A 23,801-nucleotide genomic window follows, 5' to 3' on the forward strand; every position below is an offset into this window, starting at 1 on the left:
AATGCAGGCACAAAAAACAAAGTTTCCTCCTGACAGAAAGCCAGAGTGAATGCAAAATATGCGTCTAGTTTCTATCGAAGAAACTCGCATCCTTTACCAAAGTATATCTCAAAAATGGTCGGCATTACACAAAAAAGATGCAAGAAATCAATTGCAACTTTAACTTGTAGGAAAAAAAAAACATTTCATTGAACATTCTTTATTTCGTCTTCCCGAAACAATTATAATTTCACTACAGAAGAGCATTAAATTTCGTTTTTATCAATGTAAAATCGTACCAATAAATGACGGGAAAATAAAATCTTAATTACTGCCTTGATTTTGATCTATTTTTCCACTCAAATCCTAGTAGAAAAATAATAACCAAACCTTTGTTTGGAACTGCTGCCATTATGTTTTACTCGTATATCTATACATAAATCTCTACTAAATACAGCTAAATTTTGAAAACATTCTCTCTAAAGACTAATCAAGTTCTTACAGCAATCTCTTCACATTTTACTGAATTCTTTGCTTTCAGTTGACGCTTCGTAGAAACTTACCCGCATGCAAACACCTCAACGCAGACTTATTTAATACGAGGTCCTAATTACAACATAATCTGTAAAAAGTCACCATCTTATATCTTTTAATGTTACGATTAACTTCTCATGTAAAAAGACTTTCACACACATATTTCAAGAACTATAGTTCTACATATAGTCTTCATAAGTTACCAATGAAATATAAGCTTCACGTTAATATGCAATAAAACAATTTTTGATCGAGTGTCGTATAACCAAAACCAAAGCGACCATAACAGCCAATCATTACAAGGAATATATTAAGACGAGCCGATGAAAATTAGCGATTGATTGAGTTGGTTGTAGTTTTGAACCTGATTGGTTGAAAGATAGACGCAAGTTTTCTGGGCCAATCACATAACGAAGCAATGGAAAAACAAATCAATCCTAGATTTCTCTTGACACTCGATTTCCAATTGCTCTAAATGCTTAGACTACAATTCCGACAAAGACATTTAAATACATTTTTAGTCTTCTTAATCATAAAAGCTAAGGTTGACAAATTACACAACTTTGAACGTGTAATCTCTACTGATAGCAGTTTTTTTTCTCTTAAACATAAACAGTTCTATAAAACTAGAGATATAGAACATACTCTGCTAAAGGTTTACAAAGGGCCTTCAAGCGAAGTTACTACGCTCAAAATTTCTCCGTCTATTCTATGACTGACTACCCAATGATAGACTGACTTGGTAAAAAATAGAGCTTCTCGTCGTTTAGCCTGGACTTATCATTTTGGAGCCGGACTTGCATCGGACACACACTTTTTCCAATTAAGTAATTAGGCAAGCTCGTTACAAATGTTATGAATTTCAAAATAAGTTACTGTGCGGCCCGCAAAAATTCACTTCTGCAGATTCGCGCACCTATTGAATACTAACTGAACTGTAACGGTAAAAATCTGCTTCCATGACTAAATAAAAAAAATTACAATAAAAAAAAAAAAAGATACTGAAAAAAAAGAAAAGCCCAAATGCAAAAGCAATTTTTATATCTTAGAGGGCCTAATCATTAAAAAGAAACTCATACTTTAAGTCAAGGATCGAACAGTTTCCGCACAAAAAAATTGGCATAAATTAGTTCTCTTTTTATGCAATCCAGATGGGAAACTTAGACAAACTCATACAAATCAACCACTTCCATTTCTAAGATCTGACAATTAATTCTCCAAAACAACAACCAGACAATTCTTTGCTTCACGGTCCTTATAATTGTACGTTATATTCAGGTAAGAAACATTCTTCTAGATAATAACTTTTTAATCCGACAAAGTGTTCCGCTACGATTGATCATCGTTGCAGGATTCGTTTTCGCGATTGTCAGAGCTTAACATAACCTTATTCTGTGGCAAACCGTTGTAAAGCGTTTTCAGGGCTTGAAGTTCGCATAATCATCAAACGCTGATAGGTAATCCTGGATGGCGTAATGGACGAATTTATATTCTCCCTAGAGAAAAAGAACAACAAGTCGTGATCAGGTGATCATTGTACATCACCTCATGGAAGATTAACGTTGATGTTTATTTCAGCTACACAATGCTCAAAAGAATCTATCTAGACCGAAATGGCACTTTTTACTATCAGAGGACTAAAACAAAAGTGGTAGTCCTAAATGCAAAAGCCACTGTGACAAAAATATAATATAAAATTCGAATATTCTCATTCTAAATTTACTGAATTTAAGATGGAGTAGAACTTACCGCCGTCTTCACCAGTCCAGGCCGAGGAATTCGCATGGCCTTGATGGCCTGAAACACATCAACGACCTGTTCAATCTTCAAACGTTCCAGCACCGAGTACAACGCACAAAAAGTCCCACTCCGACCAAGACCGTCACTGAAGATTAAGAAAGAAAGCAAGTGAACCCGAGACCTTCCTAAGATAGAAATATCAGTAGATGGTGCGGCGGTCTTACACTTAGCCCATCTCAACCTGAGACAAACTACCAAGTACGACCTAGCATTATTTAGGGCATTGCCCGCTTCCTTGTCTCTAATTCTTACGTGCATTGTACCAACGTGAATGTTAACTTCCACTAACCTACAAACAACTGTGATAGGTCCATTCCCTGAATGCTGTTGCCATTTCTCGACCTTTGCTATTAAAGTGATCAGACCGGACGCAGGAGGTTCTTCATTCTCGTTCACCCAACCGCTGTACTGAAACATCTTTATGCGCAAACTCTTTTCAGGAGTCTGAGGGTTCAAAAACAAGGGCGTTTTCAGTATAATTTCAAACAAATATGCAAAAACAAGCAAATAAACACAAAAACAGAGCTAAATCATAAAATTAACAAAGAAAAACAATACCAAAAGAGCAGAAAGAAAAAATATAAACAAACCAAACAACCAACGGGACTGACTAAAAGAACCATAACACTAACACGCATAATGGCGTTCTCTGACAAAGAAATACCAAAGTTGTTCATGTCTCTTACTTGTCGCAAGACGCACGTCATACGACTTCTAGTCGAGGTTAAAATTCCCCTCCACCCCATTACAAATCCCCCCCCCCCCCCCGCTTACAGCATTCTCGAGAGAAAGATTTTAGTCCTTTGAAATTGAAAGACAGTTAACAAAAGAAGCAAATCTGAGGATTTAAAGTGTATTTAGGTACACCATTCAAACTCACTCTGAGATCAGTGGCTTTAAATGTCTTCTCAGTGATTTCAGTTTGGTCGTAAGTTGCTTTTAGATTATCCACGCTGCTGCTGTTCGCAGCCAACCGCTGAACGGTTAACATGTCGTCATAAGTCTTTGCATCTGTTTCAGAATCTGGCCAGAATTCTGGGAAATCCTGGGTGGGTGAAAAAGTTCGTCTTAAAAACTGAAATATGTGCTTTGAAGAAAGCTTTATAGATATTAAGAAAACTACGACTCCCGAAGGTGATCAATTGCTTTGCAAAATCATCATTTAAATTACATAAAATTACTGTTTACATACATATATACATACTTTATTAACGTGGCTGACTGTTTCTGCTCAGTTTTAACATTTAAGGACATTTAACTGTGTTTATGTTATAAATCAAAAGACTATCATCATCAACATATCTATTACCCCTTCTTGCTCTCTTGAATCAAACAACACAACACAGGAACTCTCCTGTTCACAGAGCATGCGCCAAAAGTCTGTCACGGTGGACGTAAGCGGATGTTGCGTGACTATAAAAGCATGTTGTTGCTTGTAGCCCTAAGAAGCGAAGGAATATATAGTCAGAGAATAAAAACTACAGACTGCTTTAAAGTGTTTTATGCTTTATTTGTCACGAAACATGGACACGTGACGGATGAAGAAAGTAGGATATCAGGAAGAGAGGAGGAATAGAGTCAGAGAATAAAAACCATAGGCTGCTTCAAAGTGCATTATGTACAGTTTACTATGAAACATCGATACGTGACTGGTAAGAACATCAGGAGTAAGACGAAGATCACTCACGGAAATGTGAACAGCGTTTATGTACGACGTGGACTCGTTGTCGTCAATTGCAGTGAGCACCACACGATAGCAGTCAGCTGCGAAAACAAAAGAAAATTGAGAGACGAAGTTAGTCTTTCTGTGAAAGAAGAGCAAGCTTGTTCGTTTTCAATCACATCTGAACTAATAAAATCTTTACCAAACTATAAACAACATGTAAGGATGAAAACCACATATTTTCCTTACAAATACACTCCTACTTACGAGCTAGGATTTCAGCAGATCTGTTTTTCTCCTTATTCTCTGGATATGACGCCACGATGCAGTGCCCTTTGTGAAGAACTGGACTTACTTTGTTGAGTCTCTGAAACACACAGGAAAAAAAAAAATTAAGGAACAAAGCAAGAGAGTATACACTTGAAGTCAGTCTTGCCTAGGGTGGGGACCTCACATACATGTAGAGCGTCAGTAAAGTTGTGTCCGAGTTTTACGTTCAATGTTTGAATTATGGGTTCAATGTTTAGCTTCATTTCCAGTCTGGTCAATAAAGCCTTTAACTTTGTTAAGATTTCATTTGATTTGAAATGGCTCAAAAAATGTTGTTGTCTGAGCCACCAGGATTTCAGTATTCTAAAAATCACATTGTATTGAAAGACGTAGATTACAATAAGAAGCCTACTTTGAGTAATGCTACTATCACAAAGGATTACTTTTTTAAAAGCCTCAGTCCTCGATTATTTGAGTGACATTAAGATGAACTCGAAAGAATCAAGAATTCACCAAATGGGAACCAACAAAGATGACTCAGCATGCCAAAAATCACGAACGAATGTTGACGAACGGGAGATATTTATACAAAAGTCTACAGGATGCACCATAAAACGTGGTGTTTAGCTACAAAGAAATCACTCGGCCCAAGAAACCAAGTCTAGTTTAATATCTGCCACCAAGTGTTACATCAACTGACTCGTCATACAAAATGACCGTCCCTTAAGTTTTGACGCGCAAACGAGGCTACTAGCAAGCAATGCGTATTTTTACACGTGAGGTAACTTAATTTAGGACTCTGAGGAGAGAAAAAAGATTTGTATACATGTAGTCCCATCTTCCTCACCGTCCTTTAACAGTTACATTATTTCCTTACCTTGAACTCAGACTCAAAACGAGTCATCTTTGTCTCCGGATCCACGTCATTCATCCGAGCGAGAGTGATCCTTAAGTCATGAGCATAGATCTGTGTGTTGCCACACTGTAGTGCTTCTAGAATAGCGTCATGACAGAATGTATATTGTTCCTAGAGGAAATGAAAACAGCAAATATTTAACTAAAACCGTAGGGAAAAGTAATGATAATTTTAACATGCTTTATGTCGTCAAAAAGAAAAGCAGGGAGTCCAACCCTACTGTGTACTGCACATAGGTAAAAAGATATAAACAAAACCAAACAAATTGAAACCACAACAACAAATACAAAGATAAAAACAATATTCACCTCAGTTTGAACCATGGCTGGCCTACGTGATCGCAAGTAAGCCACAAAGTTGAATATGTCTACTGTACTTTCTGCCTTGATTCTGTCCAACGTGCTATCGATAACCATGAACGTACCTGTTCTACCAACTCCAGCACTAGAAAAATTAGACAAACATAAACCAAAAAAAAAAAACATTAGTACCATTTAAGAGGAAAGGTAATGATGCCCCAACCACTAAAGAGACAAACAAAAAAACACTGATGGTAGAGAAGACAGTAAACCATCTAAGAATCAGTGTATGAACGGATGGAAGGATCTACGGACAGACAGACCGACACGCCCGACGAACAAACAGACAGACAGACAGACAGACAGACACGGGCCTTAAACTGGCAGAAATCATACCTGCAGTGCACAATGGGAGGTCCAGCATCAGCCGGGTTATAAGCACTAACTCGTCTTCTGAAGGCCAGCAAGGCAGTTGGGTATTCAGGTACCCCATGATCTGGCCACACAGTAAAATGAAACTGTTTTACTTCTCTCTCCTCTTTTTCACTTTCCTAGAAAATAGAAAGCAAAACATAATTTCAATTAATAATGATCACGATACCAATCAATGAATCTCAATTGAAATCAGACACCCTTAATAAAAAATGTGTACTTACCCGTTTGACATTAAATGTTCTGATGTTATAATCGGAGTAATGCTCTGACCTGACAAGCATTACAGATATGTCACCATAGTCTTGGGTCTCATCCGGCCAGTACTTGTGGCACTTCAACTGAGAACGCAACGGGGAGGGAACCAAGTAAGACACAGAAGGGTAAACGAATTTTATCAAAATAGACTTCACGTGTTAAACATTAACACAATGCCGGAAAAAGAAGAAGAAGAAAGAAATGGTCCAGGTCTGAGCCCTGATCAGAGAAATGGAATCGAGTTCTTAACCAAGACACTCCACCCCCGATTGGTCTTTTTTAATATTCTGCAACTCTGCAACACGTTTAAATGAGTACCACTAGAAAGTTGCCAGGTACGTTCCGAAGTGAAGATGGAGGGAGTTTAAATGGCGTCATACCCAAGGCCCTCGTAACACTATCAACGCTCACTACAGGAGAAACTTGAGTTATGACCAAAAAGTATGAACCACTTAGTTTAGGAAGAGAAAAAGATGTGAGCTTGTGAAATGGCGGGATGTTCATACGTTCTATCAAGGAGGACACTCTAGACCTCGTGGTACTAACTCCCCCACATACCTTGTGTCTCTCTTGTAGATTAGTCAGCATAACTATTGTGGACGACTGCTGTTCCCAAACCATTCGCCAAAAGTCGTCAAAGGTTGGAGGAACTGGACCTAAAATTGATCAAGTGTAAAAATGCGTCAAAGGAATTGAAATTGATCTTCAGCGTGGATATATCAACTAAACGTTAAAGGAACTGGACCTAAAATTGATCAAGCGTAAAAATGCGTCAGAGGACTTGAAATTTATCTTCAGCGTGGAGATGTTAACTAAAGTAACATGTGTTATGGGGTGAAAAGACCTGAGTTACTCAAAAAGACGGTAACAAGAAATCTTTCTCCCCTTCCCCTTACGCCGTTTTGTTACTTCAATATTTATTTCAAATCAATTATTTATTGAATAAAGGAGAAGAAACAATGAAACAAAGATGATGTACCTTGACAGGCAATGTATGCATTGGGTTTGTTGTATCCCTGGAAATAGACAAACAGACAAATAAACAGGAAATGTTAAAAAAAACCAAATCAATGAAAATAAAATAAAATTGTATAAAGTACCATGTGTACCATGAGAGGGGCTGATCTGAGAAGTCATGTACAGCTTTCGTTACAAAAAGTTTCCACCATAAATTGTAATTAAAAAGAAGTTAAGATTATTAATTGCAGAAAAGAGGTCTGAAAAAATAGGTTTTCGAAGAACTTCGAGTCCATGCCTCCTAGATACTAGTTAAGCGCTACTATCTACTGATCCATTGAACCACGTGTTAAAAGTGAGGCAAACTCTTCAAATACATAAGTTTTCACAAATAGCGTCTTACTCACATCAATTCTTGTAGCGTTGATATAGTCTGAGCCAGACTCCCCTTCGATCGGGGACAAGACGACTCTTGAATGATCATCTGTGTAAAACAAAACAAGGTTACATGCTGTTAGGTAATGAGCAAATCAAAAGGTGAAACATGGAATCAAAGCTGAAATAAAGACTTCCATCCCTAAATTGAAAAAAACAAACAAACAAACAAACAAACAAACAAACAATAAGGGATTGCTCACAGCAGATTGCTTGCAATCCTACTGTACACTTACATGCAATTATATTGCCATATCTGTTCTTAGCCTTGTTTTCTGGCATCAAGCCAGCGTCACAGGAATACTCCTGGCCACTGTCAAGTTTCTATGAAAAGGAAACGAGCCACAACTCGTAAATTAAAATGAAAGGGAAGTGCAAAGTGCAAAAAGGGAGGAAGGAAATGATCACTGAGTACGAGGACGACGAGGGTAGTAAGGCTAACGATGAGGGCAATGACAACGTTAGCCTTTCGTGAGATCACCAACTTCATCAAAGGCGAATTCTGAACGGGTCTTTCTGTTCGCGAGAAGTTGACGGCGATGATGAGGTCAAGAGAAGGAGCGGCAAGTAGAGCAGAAAAAAAGGAGGGAACGGGGCGAAAACGGAAACTGAAAATTTGGATTCAAAGTATGGATGGACTCTTGTTGCTTTTAAGCGACAGGCAGATGAATTAAGAAAAAAATTATAAGATTTACATTGTATTCAATCATGTATCCACGGTCATCAGACTTGTGCAACTTTGCCACATGCTTGGCAAACTGGTCCACAGTTATGGGAGGATGGTCTGCATCGTTGACAACCTCGCCTGGAGCTGCGAGCAATTTCTTTTTTAGACCTGCAATAAAATGTTATCAACTCTGAAACTTTGGAGGACATTGTTGAAGTGTGTGGTCCAAGCAAAAAAAAAAAAAAAAAAGAAAAGAAAAAAGAAAAACAGAACACTTACGAGGAATTTCTAACCATGTTCTAAAATAGAAACGTGCTTATGCGACGAAGAGAACACTTCAATGCAAACGGCTCAGGACAAGAAAATCCATCATTGGTTGCTTTAAGGATATCTTTGCACATCTTTGTTATTCTTACTTCTTTTATTCAATCGTTTTTTTTTTAATCATACAACTGAGCAGTCGTGTAAGTCGAACAATTCAGAAGATTCCACCCTTCTCTTGATATACTTGACGTGCTAATAGATTCTTACATCTCAACACAACTGGAATTTAACGAATACACTCGCATACCCCCAACAATCAAGCAAAATTTTACTTATTTCGACAAAGAAGCGATGGAAATAGCTATGTTTCACTTGCATTTGTATTTCCTTCAAGGAATCTATTTTGTTTTACTTTATTGCCTTATTTGTTATCTCGCCAAGAAGAGCACAAGTTTAAAACACAGCATTTTTTTACGTACTGGAGCGCCTCAGTTCAAACTCCTTTCGCTTTCTTTTTTGTTTCTTCTGACTTTCCACATCAAGGTTAGCATTGGGTGGCCTGTTGGATCTGGTTTGAAAATAAAACAAAATGACAAAATTAGAAAGACAAGAGGAAAATAAAAAAATTGGGCGAAGTGTCTTGTGGCAGCGATTCAAGACATAAGCCGGTGTTGTGAGACCAGCTTGACCACGGTATTTAAGAAAGAAGTATTCATCTTGCTAAGCGACTGGTGCACCAATTCAGAATTAACTCTCTTTTGACAGCGACACTTTAAAAACTTTGGGTCGCTTGACGCAATTTACTCAATAATCCTCGCAATTATGTTTTTTTTCTTTTTTTGTTTTTTTTTGTTTTTTTTGTTATTAATCTGGCCATTACCTTTGATACAGAAGAAATGCTATGATGGCAATCACGATAAGTATCAGCGCTCCCAGAACACCAGCGACTACACCAACCATATTGTCACCTTCCTTAACGACTGGCGACTCCTCTGCAAAATTATGATATGTAGCAACACATCTGGATTATTACCTGAATGTTTTCATACTTAGCTAAGGGCTAGGATTGGAATGAGTCTAGAATTTGAGTGGTCATCCTCGTCCTTAAAAATACCTGTAAAGGCACCTAAATACAGAGCAGTGACCGTGAGGAAGACAATCCGAGGAAGTTGGTAAAAAAAGAGGTGCATATTTACTGTACACCTCTACATATCGCCATAAATAAGGAGACCAGTTAACCAAACAAAAAAGATATAGGAATGAAAGGCACCAACCAGTTTCCAGCTGACTGATAGCAGCTGGTTCTCCGTAAAGCCACTTCTGTAAAAAAAGGAAACATTCCACCACATATTGAGACACAGCCTGACTGAGACGAAACTAAACAAAACTGCGATAAGGTGCTGAAATCCACAATGGAAGCTTAAATACTTACCCCGTCACGTTCGGTGACTCCTCTTACATACACATTGTATCGCGTCCCTGGTTTAAGAGGGACATTCTTATAATCGCCGTATGTTTTTCCATTTCCAAGAACGAACTCAGCAGGGAGTTTTCGTTTTTCAAACATAGCCGCAATGTAGAAACGATCTCCATATGTTTGCGCTTCCTCATAGCCGTATATATTCTTCGGGAGCGCGGTTGTTTCCCGACGAGCTCTCGCTGTTCCAAGCATTTCTACTATGATCTCATGTCGACTAAAGGAGTAAAGGTTTCAAAAAGGTCAGTTTTAATCTAAAGAAGTAATACTAAACCTACAAGCTCGGTGTTTAAATAAAAGGAGAAACAAATCATGTTACCGTTAACTTGGTAGTGGCGCCAAAAGGCATCTTAGGAAAATAAAACGTTCGCGTAAGAAACGCTTAATATTTGTTCAATAAATTATGCGCCTTTGGTTGTGGAGGTAAATAATTCTAGAATATCAATTCTTTAAAGCGAAGTTTAGCCAATGTTTAACATATTCAACCCTCTATCTGCATATTCAAAGTCGGAGGATTTTGGTTGTGCCAACATAGAAATGTACCTGATTCCCCCAAAGGGCTCTGTAAGTTCCTCCCTCGTTGACGGTTATTTGGCAGTACATTTTCTATGGACCTCCCTTTAGCTCTATTAAAGACAACGGATCCCCCTCCGGTTTCCCCTGAAAACCCTGTGATGTCCCAAACACCTTCCAAACCACCACCACCCCCCCCCCCCCCAGCGTGTGGTGATGGCTGGTCCAAAAAAAAAAAAATTGCAAAAGCCACTACTACAAACAGACTCCCTAGAACTCACATAATCTCTCCGTTAGTGTCACTGGATGGCGATAACGAAATCGTAATTGTTGTTGTCGTGACGTCAGTTTCGACAACTTGGGGAGGTTTAGGCCGTGGTGGACCTGTAAACAAAAGAACAAAAGTAGAACGCAAAAATTTAACGTAACAATCCTTAATTTTGCATATTCGTCCGTTTATCTGCCTGTCTGTCCTGTTTATTTACATGTATCTGTTTGTATTTCTATCTTTCTGTATATCTGTCCCACCATCCTTCTGTCTGTCTTTCTGTCCCACCGTCCCTCTGTCTGTCTATATGTCCCACCGTCCCTCTGTCTGTCTATGTTCCACTGTCCCTCTGTCTGTCTATCTCTCCCAACGTCCCTCTGTCTGTCTATCTGTCCCACCGACCCTCTGTGTGTCTATCTGTCCCACTGTCTATCTGTCCCACTGTCCCTCTGTCTGTCTATCTGTCCCACTGTCCCTCTGTCTGTCTATCTGTCCCACTGTCCCTCTGTCTGTCTATCTGTCCCACTGTCCCTGTCTCTCTATCTGTCCCACCGTCCCTCTGTCTCTCTATCTGTCCCACCGTCCCTCTGTCTCTCTATCCGTCCCACTGTCCCTCTGTCTCTCTATCTGTCCCACCCTACCTCTGTCTGTCTATCTGTCCCACCCTCCCTCTGTCTGTCTTTCTGTCCCACCCTCCCTCTGTCTGTCTTTCAGTACCACCCTCCATTTGTCTGTCTTTCTGTCCCACCCTCCCTCTTTCTGTCTATCTGTCCCACCCTACCTCTGTCTGTCTATCTGTCCCACCCTCCCTCTGTCTGTCTTTCTGTCCCACCGTCCCTCTGTCTGTCTCTCTGTCCCACCCTCCCTCTGTCTCTCTTTCTGTCCCAACCTCCCTCTGTCTGTCTATCTGCCCCACCCTCCCTCTGTCTGTCTATCTGTTCCACTGTCCCTCTGTCTGTCTATCTTTCCCACCGTCCCTCTGTCTCTCTATCTGTCCCACCATCCCTCTGTCTGTCTATCTGTCCCAACGTCCCTCTGTCTGTCTATCTGTCCCACCCTCCCTCTGTCTGTCTATCTGTCCCACCCTCCCTCTGTCTGTCTATCTGTCCAACCGTCCCTCTGTCTGTCTATCTTTCCCACCGTCCCTCTGTCTGTCTATGTCCCACTGTCCCTCTGTCTATCTGTCCCACCGTCCCTCTGTCTGTCTATCTGTCCCACCCTCCCTCTGTCTGTCTTTCTGTCCCACCCAACCTCTGTCTGTCTTTTTCTATCACCCTCCCTTTGTCTGTCTTTCTGTCCCACCCTCCCTCTATCTGTCTTTCTGTCCCACCGTCCCTCTGTCTGTCTATCTGTCCCACCGTTCCTCTCTCTGTCTATCTGTCCCACCCTCCCTCTGTCTGTCTATCTGTCCCACCCTTCCTCTGTCTGTTTATCTGTCTCACCCTCCCTCTCTCTGTCTTTCTGTCCACCGTCCCTCCGTCTGTCTACCTGCCCGTCCGTCTCCGCGCCTGCCTTTCTCATTCCTTACCCACTGCTCAAAGATTGAGTGAGTTGCTTGCTGACGCAATTGCCGTAATGCAATAGTTAACTGATCTAGAAGCTGAAATTAAGTTCCAACATGTTCACACAAATCAACAAAGAATGTTCGCATACGTTTTGATGGTGTTTTCCGCTCCACACGATCACTTTCGGCTCCATATCCTTTGACTGTTCTTGCTTTCACATAAATACTATATTCTGTACCAGGCTTCAACTTCTCTACTCCAATTTCAGTGCTCCGAGAGCTGTTTCTTAATACAATTTCGTGGTTATCTGTAAAGGAAGGGTCATATCCTCTTTTACCCGCGAAGTATACCTGAAAATCGAGGGAGATATAACATCTCAGAAAAAAACAAACAAAAAAAGAAACAAACAAAAAAAAAAAAGCAAACAAGTAGCATTTAGAGTGGCGTAAGCGCTTAGAGGATAAAAAATTGTTCTGAATCCCAAAAAAATGTACACACTTAAACCTCGGGGTTCCATTGGCTAGAAGTAGGCGGCGAGTCCTTAACTTTCTAATTGATTTTAAATGGGAAATCTTACACCTGTCATTACAGAAAAAATATAACACAAACCATAGATGCTACCCGATGACCGCATCTTAAATCTTTAAAGCGTGCTTATCAATGGATTGTTACAGCGTAACTCACCGTGTACATGGTGATAATTCCATTGTGGTCTTTTGGATCCTTCCATGAAACAGTAATAGAAGTTCCACCTTTGTCAAGTTTCGCAGAGACATCTTGAGGCTGACTTGGGACTGCAAAAAATCATATATTGCAAGGTAAAGAAGCAGAACGTTTGTAAATGGGTTAAATTGTTATCAATGTGAAAATACATAAAAAGGGTGCGCGTCCTTCTGCGTGAAGCATTCCCAGAACGGACGTACATGTCAAAGAGGGAGAATGAAAAAATCGTTAACTAGTGGCAATGCATGAAATACTAAAACAAATCGGTCAAACGTCTGTACATGTGCGAACTTTGAAATGACTAGATGAAGTGCTTTCACGTTGTCAGAACCAAGATTTCTCTCAAAACTGACAAAATGCTAGACAAGCCAGTGAGTCACGGTGTTTTAGAATAGTATAACGGATTTTAGTAAGTACAAAAAAGGATGGTACACTTGTAAGTCAACAGGATACCCCTAAATGAATAAGCTTTTTGTTCGACAAGTCTGGAGTTTTCCTTTTTCAAACGCTTGTTTCCTTTAACAGATTTCTATGAACGCGTGGTTTTTGCGAGTCAGTGGTTATTTCTTATGTTGCCTTTAATTCCCCTCGCGCATGACAAACGTTTAACGGCTGAGTTGAAGAGTAGTCGCGGATATCGTACTTTTTCATTTTCTCATCATCAGGATCGTTCTCAAGAGCAAGAGTTCTCGTGCTGCTATGGATGTTCATAATGGTGTTCATTTACGCTCAATCTTAAACCCGTCACCTGTACCCACAAAGTTAGAAGCTAACTGGAGGATTTCAATATTAAAGATCTTAATATACAAAATCGTTCCATTTATTTAGAGGAAAGAAAAAACCATCGACGAGGTTTATTCAATACCTCCTTCCTCTGTTCTTGCTGTAGCGTTAGCCATTTCCCCAGGTTTAACTGTGACGGCCTGGATTGTGAACGTGTAGTCTGTATAGTACTTGAGGTCTGGTATCACTCTGTTGTAGTGCTGCACGTGTGACCGCTCGTCTGCGCTCTGGTTGATAGGGTTTCCGAACTGTAAGCCGGTTTTAGTATTGTAGATCTTTATGTAATAGAACCTTACAATTCCATTGGAATTATCAGGCTTCTTCCAGGTCAGATGAACATCATTAGCGGTTACGACCTGAGCCCTGAACTCCTTTGGAGGTCCAGGACCTGGGATAAACACAGAAATAAATAAAATTAATCATTAAAATAAACAAAAATAATCGTTTGATCTACCAAACAAGTGATCGTACAGTTAGTTATTTAAGCGACATAGTTCTTATTTTATTGTTGTAAATACGCTTGCAAGATGAGAGAGAACGAGAAAAGGATGTAAATCACGAGCTAAAGACGACTGATGAGCTTTTAATGAACCACTATCTATTTTGCAACAGTCATTTTCGTCATCCACTTCGAAATTATCGTGGAATCAATAATACAAAGTTTTAGGTAGTATTCTTTGCATGAAGTGCGTGCGTTCTTTAAGGCTCAGGTTTTCGTCCTCCTCTGAGAAAACTAGAATGACTAACCATTTCCAGACGTCATAACAAAGGCAGCACATTCCTGAGAGTTGGTCCGGTATGAGGTTTGGACCTTCGACTTCCCACACGGCAGTCTGGCGCTTTACAACATGAACAATCAGGTAAAAAGGTCTAAAAGACGTTTCCCGGAATTCAATTAACACTTGAAATACTTGAATCATTAGTATATACTTACTATCTTCGAAAGTTGTAACACTGAATATTTCAGAAGCATTTCCAGGTTTCGAGGTACTACCCCTGACTTTCACATAGTAAGTGGTATATTTGCGCAAGCCATCTATAGTACGTTCCCGCGTGTTTCCAGTTACTTTTCGCTCATTTTTCTGCACATCCTTACTGGTTCCATAAAATATTATATACTCTTTAATTTCTCCATTAGGGTGAGCTGGTGCATCCCACTTTACAAGGATTGCAACGGAAGAAACGGCTTGAACTTGAACATTGAGTGGTTGGCTTGGACCTATCCAAAAAGTTAACAGCACAGGATTTGTACACGTGTGACTGGTCCAATCATAACAAAGTGCAGTTGGAAGTGCCTCAACTTATTCACAGCTCTCTCTCTTCAAGGGCGTAGCTTAGGATAGGAACGCGGCGGGGGAGAGGGTGCTGGGGTAACATACCAAAAAAACACCAGCAGAGTTTTGGCCATTTCAATTTAGAGACTTCCCTGTGCCTATAAAATTACTATTCTGCACCTCAAGAAAAACATTGTATTGAAAAGCAGAAACAAACGTTTTCTTTAGAAGTTGAATGTTGTTGACACTGATTTACGTCTCATTCAACTGTTTAGTTATTTTACCGTCGATTTCGTTGTGTTTGTTTTGCTAATTAACAACCTCCTTAATTCAAGCATGATGATAAATCAAAGTTAATTTAAAGGTGACATACCTTTATCCAATGTCCTGACATCAAAGCAGGGGCTGAATGGTGACTCCCCAGCTTTTGTGAACCCTTGAACTTGGATGCAGTATTCCGTATATGGTTTCAAGCGCCTAATTAAGGTGTTTGTCGTTTTTGTGTTCAACCTGAAACTGTTTTGTTGGCCTTTTTCTGTGTATAAAACTTCATAACCCAATATCAAGCCGTTTTGATGCTTCTTTGCGATTTCATTCCACTTGACTCTTATGGTGTGCGCATCCTCGGCTTTTGTTTCTTTTCTATCAATGATTGGCGCAGAGCTGGGAGCTTTATTGTAAGTCAAAAATAGAATTAAAAGATCTATGTCAGCTACCACCTTTACTTAACTGATATGTTGAATCTATAAGAAAATCGATAAGCGATATGAACCCTGACGTATTATTAGTATGTCACCATTCTCAAAGACAAATAGTAAATGGCCAGGAACTCATTATCTTGTATTTGTGCTAATGCTTAGGTTCTCTACACTTATTTCGTTTATTTCCATTCAGTAAGTCATCCGAGGAGATCACATTTGATAACCAAAAACAATAAACACCAATAACATTAAGCGACGAAACCATTGAAAATATTGGTGGTACTTGTTACTTATTTGCTAGATGCTGCATGTAGCTACCTCCGGCAACCATTGACGAAGGAAAAACCCAAAAACCAGCATAGAAACAAAAAACAAAAACAAAACAAACAAAGCGAAAAAACCAACCAATAATGTTAATGTACTGCACTAACCATCCTCATTTGTCCTTGCCGAGATAATGTCGGAAGAAGGCCCGGTTACAGATGTTTCAGCGTGCACTTGAACATAATAAGTAGTGAACTCATCCAGCGGGGCCAGTGAATACTCAGTGGTAAAGGAATAAAACCATTTACTCAAGCTGTCTTTTGATAAGCCGTACGTCACCACATAATGTTTAAAGACACCATTAATCTTCAGGGGCTTAGTCCACGATGCCTTTATCGAGGTGGATGACTCAACAGTCAACTTAAGGTTTCTGGGAGCTGTCGGAGCTAAAATAAGTCAAACACAATAATTTTCTGTAAGTAGTTATTCAAATACTGCAAGTATTCCAGCTAAAAGAACAAAAATATGCTTGACATATATCGTATAAAAACTTGCGACAAAACGTTGCTTGATAACATTGTAAAATTCAAAAACGATAAAAAGCTATAAACATAAACGTAAAAATTCAATGGCACCTTCACATTTGGTGAGGTGCTTACTGCACTTCTCAAGACGTCTTTTTGTAAGCAAGAAATTAGAACAAGACTTAAAACCTAAAGAACCCAAGCCGTCAATTGTTAATCAGCGATGCGCTGTTTATCATTTTGTATGTGATCTGTGCGATGCAGATTATGTCGGCTATACATGGCCCGACACCTTTTTCAACGTCTCGCTGAACACAAAAAATTCGGCAATTGGCAAGCATTTTCATGAAGCGCATGGTAGGAGGGATCGTTTGAATGATAGTCATTTTACGATTCTGAGAAAGTTTCAAAGCAAATTTGATTGTTTAGTGTTTGAAATGCTTTATATTTAAGAAATTCAAACCTAATCTGAACGTGCAAACGGACTCCATACGTGCTAAACTTTTTGTTTAACCCGCAAATTACTTTCTCTTATTGTTCGTTTTAAGTATTCATAGAACTTTTTTTTATACATTCTTGACTTGATAATGACGTTATGTTAACGTTGAAACGTCGTCGATTTTAGCTTTCTATAGCTTTTTATCGTTTTTAAATTTTACAATGTTATCAAGCAACGTTTTGTCGCAAGTTATTATCGTCAAATGTTATTCCAAGTCACTTCTTCTACGTATATATCGTATAGGTAGGTAAATTTTATGTTCATATCAAAGTGTTTTTTTTTTCTTAGTTTAAGAGCAGATTTGATATATCAAACTGGTTTCAAATGTCAAGAATATGAAAAAAATAATCATACTCATGTAACATTTGACAGATAAACTAACCAATAAAAACACTTTTTAAGGTGATTCCTCAGAAAAAAAAGCCATTGAAAAATTTTCTAAACTTTCCTTAAATGTTCCCCTATCAATGTCTGTTTCGAAAAATACAGTAAAAAAGACGGGTCACCGTGCTTGTTTGAGAAATATGATGGGCCACTCTTACCCCATTTATGCCTGTACTGGCACTAATCACGCGCGTCATTTCCATATCGGTTCACTGTACATTTTGCGGTAGCTAGAAGCAAAGGTTTTTAAAGTAACACTTCAAAAAAATTTGATAGGTAGAAAGTCTCGAGCGCATAGAACAGTTTGATATGTAATTTGTAGAAAAAGTAAGCAATTCTACACGACATCAACTCGAAACGTTCCTCGAGTCGTTGCTTTCAAGGTGATAATTTGCCTCATCGAGTAACGGGCTTTGTACACACCTTTAGCAATATCTTTTTTTTTTAATTTCTCCATTTTAAATGGGATAATTTGTACACCGAAATTTTAGCAATAAAAAATATAGGTCATCGTGCTCGTCCAAGAGCTAAAGACCATAATGTACCTTTTTACTGGGTCTATTGATTGAAAAACAATAACCAAGGTCTCGGAATGGAAACGCGCTTATTCGCCTGATTACGTGATTTTTATGCTCACTACAGGAAGCGCAATGCAATACTGAGGAATCACCATAAGTATATTCTATTCACAAACTTGTAAGAAATAGCTCCCTTACCGCCTCCTTTAGGTCGTTTCCCCACAGATCCAGTCCACAAACCAACACCAACAGCGGTGTACCCAGCCATTCGAACAACATAGGTTGTAAACTCAAGTCCTGTTAGTTGATATACCAGCTTATCTGGTCCAACAGTTTTGTTATACTCTACTGCAGATCCATTTACCTTGTAGTAAATATGGTAACCTAGCAGCTTCCCATTTTGTTTTTCTGTAGGAATGGAATCCCAAGATATGTCCAAGGTAAGAGAAGAACTGGAAGTGACTCGAAAGTTCCCAGGAGCAGCAGAAGGAACTTTGAAAATAAACAAACAAGTGTAAATGTTACCTACTGTCACCTTGAAAAAAGGAAAAGAAACAATATCATCTTGAGTTAATGCACACTAATTAATGGTTTCAGAGTAGAACTAATTGGGAAGAAACTTCCCAGATTTCCTTGAATAAGCATATATGAATGCTTATTTTAACATTTTTACTGAAAAGAGGGATGCTAATTGAAAGGACGGCCCGTAATCAAGAGGAGGGGGGGGGGGGCACTCATTATTCTCCTGTACTGGTTCTACTGTAATTGAAGCTTTAAAATTTATAAATAAAGTAGTGATGAAAACAGGTTTTTCTTTCATCCCTATTCTTTAAGAGAGTGAGAGAAAAGGAGGGGAACTTGTTTGAGATAATAGGCACTCGTTTGACATTATGAACTAGGGAGTGGGAGCTCATAAGAACAAGAACACTTATTACAGGAAAGATGGTATTAAGGTCAAAACAATTTACACTTGAAAGCCATGTGGTGAATGTGATATGAAATACTACTGCACAAAAACAATTCTTACATCAAGATTGCATTACTTGTATATAAATAAACATGCACTTTCCATGATATGTCTTGCCTATTTGTTGATGTGTATAAGACACTGTCTTGATGTCACACAATACAAGTACACTCTACAATTATGTATTGACAGCTTTTCTGTGTGGCATTAACATACAATTATACATTTGTAGAGGATGCACAGTGCTCATAGGGTCTCTGAGTTCACAAGTACATGTGGAAAACACAATGTCCACATCTAGAAAGTTCCATAAATTAAAAAGACTAACCTCTAGACAAGACCCTTCTTAGTCTGCTAATAATTACTTTGTACATAACTTTGAAGAACGTTTGTGTGCCTAATGAAGGGATTATTTAGCTGATCCCATGTCAAATCTCTGAGCTAACATCACAAGAACTGGATGGCAGATAGTAAGGGGAACTGCTTAACTAGGATGTTTGGAGGGAACTGGTTCAGTAAGGTGTGCAGTCACCTTGTTATAGAAATCAATGTCAGTACTCACAGGACTCGTGTGTTCTCTCTTGCAGTAAGACTGACCAAGGGCCATGTCCCTTATCATTTTCTGCTCTCACTTGGATGTCATACCTAGTGTAGGGTGTTAGGTTATCAAGTGTCGCAGATCTGCTCCCTGTAACTACTTTTTCTTGATAATCAGCTTTTTCAGCACTCCGCCACCTAACAACATACCCTGTTATTCCATTCCCTAGATCAGTAGGTTCACTCCATGAGATGACAATTTTGTTTGATAAAACAGAATCTGAAGAGAGTGAGGTTGGCTGGCCAGGCAAGCCTAAAAAGTAAACAAATAGAAATAGACATTTCAAATAAATCATTAACCTACTGACATCCAGTGCGCCCGTAAGCGCCCATGTGGACCCACACCCTTTCTACGCCTTGTGACATCATCACTTTTAATCCTGGAGCACAACTTTGAGCACGTACTTAAACAGGTTGAAAATATCTTACAAATGATACCAGAATGAGCGCAATTGAGTGAAGGAGATTGGAGAAATACCCAAAAAACCATGTAAATTTGACCTGAAAATTTGCACGAAAATCTTGTTCCATTACCAACCTACCTTTCTGAGCATGTGGTTTGAAAATAATGAGTTAAGTTTCCTGAAAAATCTCTACACGAAAATGAAGCCTACTAAATTTCCAGCGAGTGAGGAGAAACTTCAGGCAAGGAAAGGGGAAAGAAAGGGCAGGAGAAAGAGAGAAAGGTAAAAGTCGTAAGTGGGGCATTACTTTTCAACCGAAAAACTATCTCGAAATTTTGCTTTCTGCGTGTGCCCGAGATTTTAGGGCTGCCATTTTGCATTTGGATCGAAAGGCCGTCAAGTGTACAAGCTGTCAATGGGTTTGTGCTAAGTTTGAGCTTTTAAAACCACAACAGTGACCCAAAATCTGCTCGACTAACTTCAAAACACAGTTTTTCACAAAAGCTGTGGCTATTAATGGGTTAATTGTTTGCAATAGGGGTCTCAATAACAGTCCGGTAATCAGCCTCAGGGTAGATTTCCTTGCTTGAAATGTGCTGGCTACCCACTTATGGCCTTTACATAAAAGTCCTTGCACTCCTAACTCTAATTTTCTCTAAAACTTGTTCAAATAGAATGACTTTGAGGAGCAACAAAGCTATGCAGCTTGAAAAAGACCTTAAAATGCAGTGAAGTGCAACTGCAAAAGTCTCTCAGTGTTATAAGGCCATGTTCCTTGCATGAGAACAAGATTCTCTCCATGCAGTCAAAATTATTACCTGTTTGCTATGTTAAATTACCCGTTTGTACCATCTTTTATTGACACAATGTGTATAATAACCATGATCTTAAATTGTCACAGCATGCACTTAAAGAGGTAAAAAATGAAAGCAAAGCAAACCATACTGGTAATTCAAAGAGATGCAAACCTTCCCTTCATTCCCCTTTTAATTTAAGGCCATTAATACATGTAGATACTGATGTCCTTGACCAAGAGAGTTTGCAAAATTGTCCCTTACCTGTGGTTGAATTGCACCCATAAAGCTCAAATCTGAGGGCACAAGTGTTGGAGCAGTTTGTCGGGTATAATCTTATGTACTGTGCTACATGAGAAGGTTTGAAAAGGACTGTTTTGGTGTTAATATCATTTACATTGGCTTGAAACACCTGAAACAAAAGATAAATATTAAAAAAATTATTACTTCCATATAATTGCCAAGTTACTTATTATCTATGACAAAGATAAGCAGTTAATGAACTTTAATTGCCTAAAACCTCAATACCAGCCATGTACAGGTTTGTTGAATAATAAATATTACCCTTACCTAACCAACACCACCCCCACCCTCCCCACCCCCTTTCCCCTACCAACCCACTATAAATAGAAGAAACTCACCAGCCTACTGCAAATGGAAGAAATCAAATAGCCAGGTATGCATATATGTGTGCAGTTATGAAATGAATTCTCTTCATTTTACCTTAACTTTTCCCTGCTCTGTATAGTTGTTCCAGTTGTTTCCATCAGAACTGAAACTCACATAATAGTGGGTAACATAGGAGCCAGAAAAACCTTGTGTAGCAATTGCAGTGATATTTCTTGAATACTGTAAATTCACTTGTATCCATGGATCACTATCATTTCTATCAGGGACCCATGCTTTGCTGTTGCTTAATCGTGCATGGTGAGGAAATGAATCAGAATTCTGTGCTGATGATGCTGTGATATCCTTGTTTGGAATAATACTTCTTGCCATACCAAAGTCAGGTGGGGAACAACCTAATGAAGCATTTATGAAAAACAAGTAAAATTCAGTTTTTAAAGTGGCTCATCAAATAATTAGCATATGCACACCAGGTACTCACCCAGATAGATAAACCTAACCAATACTACCTAACCGCCCCCCCCCCCTCAAAGTACATCTGTACACATAGACCTGATGTCATCCTAAAACTGAAAAGTGGAACACAAGGCACAGTTGACTCATTCAAAATTAGTGGTATCAGTGATCTACAGCTAAAAACTCGCACACCAAACTTGAATATATATAATTTTTTTACACAATCAAATAGGAGGAAGGTAAGAGCTCTTCATCTTTTTTTTTTCTTTTTCCTAAATTCTAAACTATCTCACCAGCTAACTCAGAGGAGAAAACATAATAATTTTCTTAATATGTGCATGTTTTTGATCAAGAAAATAAAAAGAAAAGCAATTACTATATTTTAAAGGCTATATACATACACCAACGATGCTCCCCAAAGAGCAAGAACTACCCCATTCATAAATTATAACAAAAAAAGTTTATCACACCTCCACTGGAAGCTTGTGTACCTGTAAAAACATTTCAATAAAATAATTAGGTTCTAACAAATTCTTACCTTTTTATTATATATTTAGCTAGGTGTATAAATAGCTAGCGAGAATCTTATACAAAAACCTTGCATATAATCACAAAACATTAATGAACATATTTCATTTTGAATGAATTTGATGTTCATGGGTAAACATCATTGCAGTCTATGATAATATACATGGGGGTGTATACAAGAATGATGTAATACATAAAAATCAGTTCTGCCAGACAATGATTAATGGGTTCTAACAAATTCTACACCTGATTTGCCCTCTAAGAGTGACTGCCTTCTAATTTCTCCCTACAGAATCAATTTCTAGAATCAAATGTAAAGGACATAAGAAGAAAGGAAATGATCACCAGTTAAGGGATCAACTCCTGACTTTCAAACAAATTCTCGTTGACAGTACTATGGAAAATTTCATGATGGAGTCAGTAATTTTGACCTCATCCAGTAGGAAACATCAAAATACCACTTGAGACGAAGGGCATTATATCCACAGGATAGCAAGATTAAGAGTTCCACTGTCCAAGGTTTAATTCACATCTTCCAGTTTATTTTTGGAAAAAAAATCAGAGAATCGTCAGGGGCTTGAATTTAATACATGACCAGCTACAACCTATACTAAAACAAGAGTAAGGTTATCCCCCTACATTTCCATTATTATACTAATTATCTGCTACTGAACTAAGGTGGGGAGGTAGTTAAAATGCTTTACAAACTGTTTTTTTTTTTTTTTTTTCAATATCAGCACTCTATATAAGGTACAGATAAATAAAGTTCTGCTAAATTTATACCAGAACATACATACCATCTAAATGCACACAATTATACATGTACCTTAGAAGGGCATGCAAGTTACACCTAAAAGTTTAAATTAAATTTTTTTTCCCCTGAATTTGAAGGAGTGCAAGTAAATTCAAACACAACTGCTTAAGCTTGGCCAAAACTTCCTTTGAATCACAAAGTGATATGTCAAAGTTCACTTCACATCAGACATTAATTTTTATTTGCATATTGCATTTTTATATACAGAGGTAAAGAGGTACAAATTTTTTTCTCCTGTTTCATTGCCCTTTGAGGCCCATTGAGATCTAATTTTAGTAATTCTGCATGCTTACTGTCTGCCATATTCTCAGAATTTTAATAATCCTCTAATTCATATTTCATTTTACTCCCATCACCAGTTTGCTTGATACGGCATTGATAATGCAAAGGGAAGTTCTGTTTTGGTCACTCACAGGAGTTTGAAAGGGTTACTGTAATAACTTCATTTAACACCAGGGTGCCTATTTACTCTTGGTATCAGTAAGGTAGGCACTTATTCAAAACAGGGCACTATAATGTTAGGGCTAGGTGCTTATCACTTTTCTGAGAAACAACAGCCACGGAATGTGCCAATAGAAAAATTTTAAAAGAATCGAGAAGAATGGGAAACAGCAGTGATGTCCCTGGATCTGTTCAGGCTAGAATAACCAGCAAAGTAATTGTTGCCGCAAAATTTTAAGACAAGATCATGTGTGCCCGGAATTTAA

At 38.6% G+C, this 23,801-nt stretch overlaps 1 protein-coding gene across 5 annotated transcripts in view; it reads right to left on the minus strand.

The window, feature by feature from the left end:
* Positions 1 to 183: 183 nt before the first annotated feature.
* Positions 184 to 23,801, minus strand: part of LOC111342023 (receptor-type tyrosine-protein phosphatase delta) — a 29,014-nt gene continuing 5,396 nt past the window's right edge. For 2 of the 5 annotated variants that reach the window (XM_088733706.1, XM_088733707.1), the window contains 32 exons: positions 22,223 to 22,243; positions 21,393 to 21,691; positions 20,934 to 21,081; positions 19,437 to 19,724; positions 18,106 to 18,399; positions 16,150 to 16,428; positions 15,391 to 15,687; positions 14,678 to 14,962; positions 13,826 to 14,131; positions 12,922 to 13,031; positions 12,386 to 12,587; positions 10,746 to 10,848; positions 9,907 to 10,168; positions 9,749 to 9,794; positions 9,355 to 9,466; positions 8,954 to 9,042; positions 8,239 to 8,378; positions 7,780 to 7,867; positions 7,516 to 7,592; positions 7,131 to 7,167; positions 6,710 to 6,807; positions 6,118 to 6,234; positions 5,858 to 6,012; positions 5,471 to 5,606; positions 5,124 to 5,273; positions 4,244 to 4,343; positions 4,001 to 4,077; positions 3,623 to 3,754; positions 3,194 to 3,358; positions 2,603 to 2,757; positions 2,263 to 2,398; positions 184 to 2,009 (listed from right to left, as the gene is read on the minus strand). In XM_088733706.1, the coding sequence (XP_088589832.1) occupies positions 1,932 to 2,009; positions 2,263 to 2,398; positions 2,603 to 2,757; positions 3,194 to 3,358; positions 3,623 to 3,754; positions 4,001 to 4,077; positions 4,244 to 4,343; positions 5,124 to 5,273; positions 5,471 to 5,606; positions 5,858 to 6,012; positions 6,118 to 6,234; positions 6,710 to 6,807; positions 7,131 to 7,167; positions 7,516 to 7,592; positions 7,780 to 7,867; positions 8,239 to 8,378; positions 8,954 to 9,042; positions 9,355 to 9,466; positions 9,749 to 9,794; positions 9,907 to 10,168; positions 10,746 to 10,848; positions 12,386 to 12,587; positions 12,922 to 13,031; positions 13,826 to 14,131; positions 14,678 to 14,962; positions 15,391 to 15,687; positions 16,150 to 16,428; positions 18,106 to 18,399; positions 19,437 to 19,724; positions 20,934 to 21,081; positions 21,393 to 21,691; positions 22,223 to 22,243 (4,982 nt within the window). In that variant the 3' untranslated portion in view covers positions 184 to 1,931. The remainder of the gene's footprint in view (positions 2,010 to 2,262; positions 2,399 to 2,602; positions 2,758 to 3,193; positions 3,359 to 3,622; positions 3,755 to 4,000; positions 4,078 to 4,243; positions 4,344 to 5,123; positions 5,274 to 5,470; positions 5,607 to 5,857; positions 6,013 to 6,117; positions 6,235 to 6,709; positions 6,808 to 7,130; positions 7,168 to 7,515; positions 7,593 to 7,779; positions 7,868 to 8,238; positions 8,379 to 8,953; positions 9,043 to 9,354; positions 9,467 to 9,748; positions 9,795 to 9,906; positions 10,169 to 10,745; positions 10,849 to 12,385; positions 12,588 to 12,921; positions 13,032 to 13,825; positions 14,132 to 14,677; positions 14,963 to 15,390; positions 15,688 to 16,149; positions 16,429 to 18,105; positions 18,400 to 19,436; positions 19,725 to 20,933; positions 21,082 to 21,392; positions 21,692 to 22,222; positions 22,244 to 23,801) is intronic. The other 3 variants (XM_088733708.1, XM_088733711.1, XM_088733709.1) reach the window with 3 other exon arrangements.

This window comes from Stylophora pistillata, chromosome 9 (genome assembly GCF_964205215.1).
Source record: "Stylophora pistillata chromosome 9, jaStyPist1.2, whole genome shotgun sequence".
Taxonomy (NCBI): Eukaryota; Metazoa; Cnidaria; class Anthozoa; order Scleractinia; family Pocilloporidae; genus Stylophora; species Stylophora pistillata.